General features: G+C 32.4%; 1 protein-coding gene across 4 annotated transcripts in view; it reads left to right on the forward strand.

The window, feature by feature from the left end:
* The window catches only part of LOC143911028 (uncharacterized), a 440,832-nt gene that overhangs the window by 357,353 nt on the left and 71,158 nt on the right, over window positions 1-12,321 (forward strand). For 3 of the 4 annotated variants that reach the window (XM_077429735.1, XM_077429737.1, XM_077429736.1), the window contains one exon: window positions 10,144-10,182. The exons of the other annotated variant lie outside the window; for it this stretch is intronic. In XM_077429735.1, coding sequence (XP_077285861.1) covers window positions 10,144-10,182 — 39 coding nt within the window. The remainder of the gene's footprint in view (window positions 1-10,143; window positions 10,183-12,321) is intronic. 4 annotated transcript variants of the gene reach the window in all.

Genomic DNA, 12,321 nt, shown 5'->3' on the forward strand with positions numbered 1-12,321 from the left:
GTAAGATCCTTCTCAGTTATAAATGTACGAGAAAGAAACTCTCCAAAAGTATATTGTTTTATTAAGGCAAACTTCTAGTATTTTTAAACAGGTCAAAACTTATCGATGAAACAAATCCAAGCAGTGTACTTACGATCTAGTCTGTACTTGTACGATTCTTTGAATAGCCGCCATAAGTTCCGTTATGGGGCGACGTATAAGTGAGCAATATAAAGTCGGGTTTCATAATGATAAGCTGTGCCTAACCGATATTTTAGCAAATATTTCAAACTGTCGGCGTCTCTACATGGTAAACATCTGTTTAGGTAATAATTTATTCTCCGCTAGAGAGAGTATCACGCATAAAGGAAATTGTATCCGCTTACTTTACAAAACATACGCTTCACTTAAACGTAGATTTTCGCCGTTTTTCGCCCATGTGCGTGAGCGAAACGAAACTTTTCGAACTCGAATATGTTGGTGCACACATATGTATGTACGTATACAATCTCACTTATTCCATAAACAATATATGGGAATAATTCGGAGCTGATGCGTGGATCCTGTCTGCGTCTTCGTCTAATTTGTCACACTAATTAACGCGAATAGTGCGGGTCTTAAAATTTAACAAGTGGAAAGTTCACGATTCGTTACCGTTCGTAATCAACATCTACGTAAATTATAACGGCTTAATCGAATTAACTACTTCCCTGTCGCAATAACATATGTAACATCAACTCTGATCTACATATGTACATAAAATGGATAGTGGATGATTTTTTTGAATTGCAAACTTTTATAAAGACTGTAAATTCACACAGGATTAATCTTAGATTAAATCATATCACACAGGAATATCTTAGATTAAATCATATTATAAATCTAAATTAATCAGTTAGTCTCATAGTGGCGTAGCTAGAAATTTTGGGCCCTCATGCAAAATTCATCCAAAGCCACCCCATCCTCCCCATTCAAATTCGAAATAATTCAAATTGCTTATTGATATAAATCCGCATAGGACTATTAGTGCAATAATTCTAAAAAAAAATTAATCTTATCTCACCGATTTTTAATATACATAGTAACAATAGATGAAATTTTGTTTTTTTGCTCTACAACAATACAAGCTTTATAAAATAAGAGTCTTTTTTTTTTACTTTCAGTATTTCTGTAATTTCGACAATATTAAATTGTATCGAGTGTATGTATGTATATAAAAATTTGGACACCATGTCAAGCTCAAAATGACTTAGCTATGAGGTATCTATGCCACTGCTATACTTGTTATTATTCACTTTTAGAATACATAGAATAAAATTTTTTATCTTAATCCTAAAAGGGTATATATGTACATATTAATATGTAATACAATGTGAAGAGTAGATCGTTCAATAAGAACATTGTGTAATTAACACTAAGCTCTTAGCTTGAAGATTCAAGTATAGTATTATATTCTCAATACCATAAATACATACATATATATGTATGTATCAGATTTGAACATATATAAATTTTGGTAAAATACCGTTTAATTATTTATGTAGGTACGTACAAAATATCTATGAGTAATGAAACTCACTTAATTCAAGCTTTTGAACGAATTGGAATCAAATAATCCGTTAAATCGATTTTCCATTAGTAGAAATTCACAATAAATTCATTTTCACGTCATTTATATTACACGGCCGAAATTTGATATCGGTAATCACTTCGAATGAAAGCTCTGAATATTAAACTTTAGCGTTCAATATATTGCAAAATTCCATTGGAAATTACACCTGAAAATACAAAAGCTATGACCAAAGTCACCTTTTGATATTACATAAGCTTTATTCTGAACGTATTTATGTATGTATGTCATCAATTTTTAAAAACTAATAAACTTCAATAAGCTTCGAAGATATTTTCAATGCATTTTTGATGTTTTTCAAATATTATTTTAACCGAACACCTCATATAATATTACCAGGGAGCGATAGTGATCTCGAAGCGACATGCGTCACATTTCTACGATAAGACACCCGATCTCTGACATTTTTTTTATTTAAAAATATGCATACTTCTTTTTTTGTTCAAAACCTATAGAGGCTAGAAGTCGTCGAGCTCGCTACTGTCACACGAAATGAAAAAAATATACATACATACGTACAAAATAAAGTAAAAAAGGAACGCTACAGCCCCGTCTGCTTCGTACAATGATCGAATATCACCAGAGTGCGATAATATGGAATGTAAACTTTTTTTTCGGTGTTGTCTTAAGATTGCGCTCGTTTTCGTGTCAAGATCCCGCTTCTTCTTCTATTTGTTCACGTTTTTTGTTTGCACAGGGACGGACTGTCAACATGAGCGAGGCTCGATAAATTCGTTGAAATTTATTTAAGTTTTTCGTATATATGACAATTTGAAAAAACGCAAAAGCAAAGAGTGATGTAATTTTATTGCAACCTCGGCACAATGCCGACACTTTTTCGGACATCAAACCGTGACGCATCCTTTGAAGTCGTTGATCTTCTAATTATAATATACGAGTGTAGTGAACCGATCCGATTCGCTAATTGGGACAAAACAAGGCAAAGGCGACGTATTTGATGCGATTTGTCGCAAAAAACCGCATGAATTTTCAAAAATGTACATAGATTAGAATAACCAGCAGCATGCTCTAGTAGTTAGCATATAGTGCTTTTGAGCAGAGTGGTTGCGGTTCAATTCCTATTAGTAGCTGCTGGCTAGACCTTGTTTTTTGACTCTAGGTCGATCGTTTCCTATCAGATTCTGCCAATTTTTTCTGATTTTCACTGAAACGGTTCATGTAAAACTGACATCTCCTTTCATTGTATTGCATAAAATGCTAATATTAATTGTATCATTGTATTGTATCTGTATTAGAGCAATCGTCGCGTTCGAGCGATCTGTAAAGGCGAGTCTACATGATCGATTGAAATAAACAATAATAAAAATATTATTCTGAATGTTCATCTTCATATATGAACATTCAAAAGAAAACGATATAAAATATAGAGTGTAAAACATAGTGTTAAATTAGTTCGACTAGGGTAGAGCCGGGAATGAACCGCGTTTTAGTATCGATAATCGTAATTGGCACAAATATGTACATAGGTATGTACGTATAGAATAAATCAAGATTACACAGATGGTTTGTACTCATTTACATTTTATAAATGCTTGTATTGATTGTGTTGATCGTATTGTATATGTATTAGTACACTCGTTGTTTTGGAGCGATCTGTAAAAGCGAGTATAAATGTTCGTTTGAAATAAAATTTTGCTAGCAGACTCCCGTTCTAACATTTGGTGACCACAACCGAATAGTAATCTGAGCATATTCAAAGCTTAAAATACAATTAAAAAACGTTTTGATGAAATTCATAGACTTTTTTTTTATCTAAAACCACGAAAAAAACCTCGGAAGAAAATATTTTTTGAACTATGACCAGACGCACTTGAGGATAGATGAAATAAGGAAAGCTTAAAATAAGATTAAATAAATAGACATCTCTAAATTCACATACTAAATTTTGGGTGACCGGAAAAATGCACTCGAGATAGTTGCACTCTCGAGACATCAAAACTTTCTAGGATGCTCCAGGAGAACTAATGCAATAGAATTCCAAAAAAAAAACGTCAAGGGGTTTTGTATGTTATCCGAGGATGCTAACCTTTTTTGTGGAATTCTATTGCGTAAGTTCTTTTTGAGCGCCTTTGAAAATCAAGATTTCTTGAAACTGCGCCACTATTCAATGCGATTTAGTGCATTTTTCTGGGAACTAAAATTTGACATATATGTACATACGAGTATGTATTTGGTTTTACCATTGCCGAAAAATTAATTTCGCTGTTGACACACAAACACGGATTACAAAATCAAAGATGTTGAAGAGGATGCAGTTTGGATGTTTTTGTAAAATATAAAAAAACATCATAATTTCAACGAGAATATTTGTTAATTAACTTTTGATTTTTTTAATATTCGGATGCATATTTTTTAAGTATCGAAAAAAATTGGGGGGGGTCGTAAAAATTAAACACCGCCCTGGTTCTTTTTTATTTAGCACTACACCACTGACTACATGGTACTGTATTTTAACCTTTGAAGGACGGAGCATCGAGATCGAATGAGTGTCCCGAACCGGGGGTAAAACCCCAGTATTTTTAATCAAAATATTATTAATCATTTTATACATCAACATAAAAAAGTTTTAGTCCTATAGCATGTTTTTGGCTATTTTTGTATTAAAAAATAACAACAAGTATCAACACGCAAACGCACATATGTAGGTAAGGCCAACAGGCGACTGCATGACTCAATAGCCACGCGCCAAAAGCGACGAAAACAATAGCTTAAGAAAATATAGCTGTCCCTTTCTTTCGCATTGATTCATCGATCAAAAAGAATATGCAAGCGAACAGTCAAAAACATGACTTATCGCTACCACCTACAAATCATACTTTGGAACGTAGAAATGTATAAATGTATTTTTTACGATGTACCTCTTTTTTAAATCATACAAAATCTATTAAAATAAATTTCTTGTAGTTCATTCTATTAATACAAGAAATATAGGGTGCATATATTTGAAAACCACAATTTATTACGAAAAACATAAAAATTGGTGCACTTGCATACCCCACTACGGTGAGGGGGGGGGCTAAAACTAGTTGAGTCTGATCAAAACTTGTTTATCGCCATTTTTTTTCAAATAGAATCCTCATAGCTTGGTTTCAGTGGTACCAACATATCTACCGCGTAAATCAAGATTTATTTCTGATAAAAAAAGCCTAAAGCAGTGCTTTTAAACTGTCCATAATAAGTCGATGCGATATTAAGTCATTTTACTATGATTCCAATCAACACAAAAACAACATTGTAGCTTATAAACGGCTCACGCGCGCGCTCACGTAATACACATCGACGATCACATATTATCTCGAGGATTTACCATCTCGTATCGTTTATTATGTTTCCTTTGCCTTCCGGCGAACCAGAACGCAGGCTCCTTGACATTAATGAGGGGCTTCGAGACCAGGGAGGGCTTCCAGATCCGATATCTGGGTCCCTCCCCGAGACCGAACAACAATAACGTCTCGCCTTAAGCCTAACACGGACAAATTTCGCCAGTCATCCGACAACATAATCGACCCACGAGAATAAATCAGTCATTATTCCTTCCGAAGTAAAATCGGAGATTGAACGTGTCAGACCACTGTAAACATCAATTTGTTTCGGTTGAAGCAGGATACTCCAGTACGAATACTCCAGTACTTTTTACTTTATTCAATTAAAAATGCCAAAGAACGTCACTGCGTATTCGAGCATACACTGCATAACTTAATGCTTTAAATTCAAAGTGATCACAAGTGTATTACGTAAAATGATTCATTAACACTCGCCTTTACAGATCGCTCCCAAGCAATGATTACACTTAAACATATAAGAATCTATTACCCGAATATTTTAATAATCATATACAGGTAGTCCTCGAATTACGACGGTTCGCACTTACGACCGAAAAAACTAATATATTTTTTATTAATTAATTATTTTTCAAAAATTTATTGATAAATCTCAAGCAGATGTGAGTTATGAAAACAGAGAATTCTCTTTCGGAAGAAATGAAACATCGCAGTAGTTTTAAAAATTAAGTTATGACTCATTCTTTTGGGATTCGTCACCAGTCGCACGACGGTAACAAACTCATACGGTCGTTACTGTTTGTTACATAACTTTTCGTTATTGTTTAGGATGTTTATTTTCTCAATTTCGTATTGATTAGTGCTCAAATTTTTATTTATAAGAACATTTATAATGTGTGATATAGAAACGTGACAATGACTGATAAAGAAACTCTTGTTAAAAAAAAGAGAAAGGTGATAGACTTAGAAATGAAACTTGAAGTGATAAAACAATATGATAGTGGTAAAAAAGTGATGGACTTGGCAAATAATTTGAAATTGTCACATTCAATGGTCTCCACTATTTTAAAAGATAAAGAAAAAAATCGTAAAGCCGTTAAAGGGTCCTTGTCAATCAAATCTAAAATAATAAATAAAAAAAGACTCGGACCCATTCAACAAATGGAAAATTACTAGTGATTTGGATCGATGACAAGATTGAAAAGTGAATTCCATTGCGTCTCTTAAAGCTCATTATTTAAAAATTACATTTGCGCAAGGCTTTGAAGCAATAGAAGAAGGAAAAATGCGGTTCACATTTGAAAGATTTTCAAATGTGAACCGCAGGATTCAAGAAAATCTCGCATGATACCAAGAAATATATAGAGAAAAAAAACAGGATACTGTTCAAACAAAATTAGACACATTTTTCAAAAAAAACTCATATCTCAAACTGAAGATGAAGAAATGGATTGTACTTATGTGATAAGTGATGAGGATGTATAATTTATAATTAATAAGTAAGGATGATGTAGATGTTTAATTTTTTTAAATTTAAATATGAATTCATTTGAATTACTGTATTAATAAAAGTAAGTAAAATCACCGAAAAAAAATATAAATATATTCCTCGACTTACGACGGATTCGACTTACGACCGAGGTTCGGGAACGTATCTCCGTCGTAAGTCGAGGAATACCTGTATGTAGTAAGGAATAGTTATACATAATTATAAAACTTGAAATAGGAATAAATTAATTATAGGTATAGTTGAGAAAGCAAAAACTGCAGGACGTGTTTTCCACAGAGGTGTTCAAATATGCAATGCCCTTCCTGAGAGCATTAGAGGTGCTTTAGGGGTAGCATTGGTGCTTTCTTGAGGGGTGTTAATGGATACCTCTGTGGAAGATGACCTAATTATATATGTAAGTTTAATAAAATGATATGTTTGGAATTATATTATATTATTTTAGGGTTACTAATTATAGTTTTGCTAATTTTGTTAACTATGTTATATTATAGTTGTTGGTTTTAGTTTTAAAATGTTAATTGTTAAATAATTCATTAGCAATTTGATATTTAATAATAATAATAAATAAATAAATAAAGTTGGTTTTAGTTAGTAAAATTGTTAAATTGTGAAATAATTCGTTAGCAATTTGCTATTTAATAATAAATAATATACAATAAAATCAATCAATATACATAAGCATTTTATACAATGAGAATTCATACAAACATCCACAGTGACATATATGGAGAAATTTTTGCAGCATTTTATAATCAAATTGGCGAACCTCAATACGCTGAATAGCTTGAGATTAGCAAGAAAGATAGGGAAGGAGATGTCAATTTTTACGGGAACCGTTTCAATGGAAATCAGAAAAGTTTGGCAAACTCTGATAAGATAGATCGACTTGGAGTCACAAACCAAGGTCTAGCCAGCAACGGGACTTAAGTGAGACTCGAACCCGTGACCACTTTGCTTGAAAGCATAATATGCTAACCACTAGTCAATGCCGCTTGTTAATGTATTAGTTTTGACAAAATATAGGCAAAATACGATAAAATGTACCGTATCATATATACACAGCAGTGGCAGATCCAGGAATTTTGTCGGGTGGGGGCAATTTTAATTTTTATTACACTTTTTTTTTTCAAAAATAAGACGTTCACATATTCAGTTATATTATTAATTTATTGTCATAAAAGCTTATTAATTTGTGAAGAAATATTTCAAATAAATTATAAAAATACAAATACATAAAATATTTTCAACTTTAATTACTCTAAATTCGATATACGGATATACCCGGTGTAGGCGAGGGATTATGCACATGTAAATATTTTATACCTGGAAGGCAGAGTGGTCTCCGATTCAATAATGTAACTTTTTGGTCCACAAAAGCGCGTTTGAATTGCGTTTTTAAACGCTGAATGCGAATTTTAGTAATTATTATATGAATAATATAATGTAGTCCTCTAGGGTGGTGGCCATTGACCTCGTACCACTACCGTGGATCCACCAGTGATCCACAGTGCAAAGTTCGACTGACTGTCACTAGACTCGTGACTCATTCCTGCGCACGCATAAAACCGCTCGCTTTATGTTTGTTAGATCGATGCATTTATATATTTATTTCCAAGAATTTAAAAAAATATAGACTATGAATTCATTGTAATAGCATGCATTTTCAATTCTCACTAATGTTAGAACACCGGCAAAGAAAATATTTTCAAAAATTACAAGTTTTCTGAATGAATCATATGAATTAGATATAAAAATAAAAGTCATACAATACATATCCGTATATTTCGAGAAAATCTATCCCCGTGATAGCCCCCGAATAATCGGGAGTATACTGTATCGTGTTCAGAGCCGGCCCGCTTAGACATTCGGCACGACACAAATTATCGTCGTTAAAAGTTTTCTACCCCTGTGAGAATAGCTAGAACAGATTACATTATTTTCTGCACCATTACAAAGTTCCAAGTTTGCTTCCGCATAGATTTGTCCTAATAGTGATCCCACCCCCTCCTCCGCCCGGTTTCGAACAAAAACTTGGATCGGATAATTCCCGGGAGATTTATTCAAATTGAGCAACCTTGATATGAGCGCAATTTACTTACGCAAAAGGTGAAATGTATTACGCCACTCCTTCGAATAGGTGGAATGGCGCGTTTCGCATATTAATCGTGTGAATAATTGAACTTTTGCCATATTCCGTTTCGGCTCACTTCGCATAATTTACGTCTCCTAGTGGGAAGAATGCACACATATACTCCGGCAAGTTTTAATAGTCCGATTACATTTATTTGATCGTTAAATCACAACCTTTTTCAAGTCGCCAACTCCTTTTATGATAACTAAGTAGTCTGGAATGCCTGATTTGATACTTAAAATGTAATTCTATGAGATTTCTTAACATATATCGTTCATATTGTTGCGTAGGGGTGGGTGGAGGATCCAAATAAAAGGCCAAAGTCGCTTCACAGCATTTATTGGAGATCCACGCACTGCCAGTGCTCCGTCCAGAATGCCTTCAAATGGCCTAAGTACCTGTTTATAAAGAGCAGGTCGCTCACTGCATCTTCCTCGACGCGTTTGTTTACCTTTTGTTATATTCACGTACCAGATATGCAGTCTCACGGTCTCGCGCTGTCAGTTCTGAGAACTCTACCGGGAAGCGACCACTAAGTCCATTCGGGGGTCTCCATTGTTAGCCGACAGCACTTATGCCTGGAGATAATCCTCGGAAACCAATTATAACGGCGGCTCCGTTTAGTATATGCTACAATATAATATGGTCTTTACAATATTACCTTTATTTGAGTAGTGGTATTTCCGAGGAAACGTAGCTTCTTCCTTTGAAAGCTCAAATCAATTCATTTTCAAATTAAAGTATGCAATAATATTTTCTTTTAAACTCTCATTTACTCATTTATTAGTTGGCTTAAAAAATCTTCTATTTAAAATTCCGTTACCTTCCGATTGAAAATAAATGTTGATATGACCAAAATTTTCCCAGATTAGTATTTAAAAGTTGGCAACCCTCTTGCAAACATTTTGTAATCCTCTTGGTTGTCGGGACTTACATACATATGTAATTTGAAAACCTCTGATCGAAACTTTCTGAAATGTCTGCAAAACTATCGTTTCAATCGATAAATTCAGCAAAATTCGCTTATTTGACCAAATGTTACCAACAACAAGTTGTATAGATTGGAAAAATTCATCCAAGGATGCTCATACTATTTTTGAGAATACAAGTATTTCGTGAAATCATGTTTGAAGTTTCGAAGTTTATGAAACTTTAATGTATCTCGTACATATGTACATATATATGCATAATAATACATGTGTAGGTTTGCCAAGTTCTGATATATGTACATAAATAGGTAATTTAATATTTTATCTTCTTAAAATACATATTGACTTTCGACTTAATATATTATATTTATCTTTCCGATGCAGTTTACCTGTTCTATTTGTTTTCGCTCACTTGGAACATACACCAAGATATTATTTAATATACCTACATATGTACATATGTACATATGTATGTATGTATATACTCATTACAGAACAAATCCTTACAAATTTTAAAAATCAACAAAAAAATCCGAGTTGCCTTCCAATCATTTTATCATTTATTTAATCATTTTCGTTTTGATTGTTTGCTTTTTGTTTATGTTTTTGTATTGTTTTGTTATTTTTTGTGTTTAATGTGTTTTTTTTGTCGCTTCTCGCAGGGTTTTTCAGGCGATGGTGACAATATAGATGGGCCTTTTGTAAGTCAATTTTTTCATTTTCTGTTATAATTATGAGCTTTCGCTTTTCATGGGACACGTGATAGTCACATAGTTAAAGAAATACACTTCACCAGATTTTTTTTATATTAAATGAAATTAAACTAATACAAATGAATGCAATGTATTTTTTTAACTTTGTATCTGTCACATCGGTGTATGGCTTACATCAACTGCAGTGTGCATATTAACAAGACTAACATTAATGTGTTTTATGTATGTATGTGATTTACTAACTGTAACAATTCGATGAACTTCGCAACAAAAGTATTTAAAAATAAATTATATACACATATATTATATAATATTTTAAATTGCAAAAACAAGGGGTTTCGTCAAAACTTTATCCTTGCATCTCGACCATAACAAAACTCCTTTTAGGACGCCTATCTTCCGTATAATATTTCATTCTAGACCAAGCACACACTTTGACATTTTTTATGCCGTCACCCAATGTAACATACCACACGTCCTGGCAAGTGACCCTATTTTTGCAACCCCTGTTTCTCATGACCTTAACATTTTTTTTTTTCATTTTATTATTCGGCAACGCCAAATTTTTTCGTCGCTTAAATTAATATTCTAATATTTATATAAAATTAAATCTAAATTTGTCACCATCTGGAACTTTATATTCATAAATAAGCATTCAAATACATACATACACAGTACAGCTTTTGTAAATGTGATACAACATTGAATTTATTTTCTTTAATAAAACGTTCGTTCATAGAAATCAATCCATAGCTTAAAAATTGATCAATAGCATATATTAAAACTCGAATTTTATCATACAAATGTATAGATTATTTAAATATACTTTACTTTTAAAGTCATCCAAAGGAGTATAGAGGACATTTGACTTCGTCGTTTCTGAAAATTATACGATCATTAAACATAAACTGCTTGATGACTCGTATGAAATATTTAATAGGGGGATATTTATTTAAAGTTTGGACCATTATAGCATTACAGGAATTCCTAATGCACCACATTGGTCAAAAATATAACAAAAATGTAAATTAGACATGACAAAAATAAAATATATATACATATATGTATACATACATATATACCAACAACACATTTAACAAAATCATAAAAATAATAAGTTATATGCTAGCGGATAGTAATAATAATTACAAATTATAAAAACAACAAAGAAGGGAATTCCTTATAAATAAAAAAGAGAAAGAAAAATAATTATAAACATATTTATATACACAGACAAAAGTACATTTATACACAAACATAAAAAAACAATAGCAATTAATAATAGTAGATAATGTAAAACTATTAAATATAAAATTTAACATAAGAAATGTCCAACATAAGAAACCAACTGCAAATACAAAACATCTCTGTGAGGCCCAAATGGAAGAGAGTAAATCAAATATGGCGTCGTCTCGCTTATATCAGAGCTGATTAACATCAATTTCATTCAATTTAGAGTGTAAAAATTATCAATAAATTAAATGAACGTATTGAGTGATTGCAATGTAAGCTAAAACGATCAGAATTTATATTATATGTTTGTCACAATTGAACTTTTAAATACAAAATATGTTTTATTCAAGAAAATTTCCCTACGTAACCTACATACAGTATGTAGAATTATAAATGTAATAAATTTTTAAAATGAAAACAAAACAGCATGTTTGACAATTTCATATGTAATAAGTTTTTCGCAGTACACATTCTGCTTTCTATGAAAGATCTCCTTTGTCAAAAGTATGGCACGAGCTGTTGCCCAGTGTGACAAGACGGTAAGAAAATGTGGTGAAACAAATGCGAAACACTCTACCTAATACACGTACACGTATAACATAGTATATTTCACTTTCGGGGTACAAATTCAGTTTGTTCTTTCATACATAAAAGTGATACGTGAACGAGATACCCACACCATCCTTTTTACCGGCTCGAAAATATAGCCTCATGGCACGCGAGCACTCCAAAAAAAAAATAAGTACCAAATTCAGGACTCACTTTTACTTTAATACATTCAAAAGTTGTATGTACCACTAATGACTTTTCATTTGTGTTTATTTATTGTATTAGAAACGGAAAGATTTTAACGATAAGCTCCTGATATTTGCATACGTTTGTACGAAAGTTTAT

This window comes from Arctopsyche grandis, chromosome 4 (assembly GCF_051622035.1).
Source record: "Arctopsyche grandis isolate Sample6627 chromosome 4, ASM5162203v2, whole genome shotgun sequence".
NCBI lineage: Eukaryota > Metazoa > Arthropoda > Insecta > Trichoptera > Hydropsychidae > Arctopsyche > Arctopsyche grandis.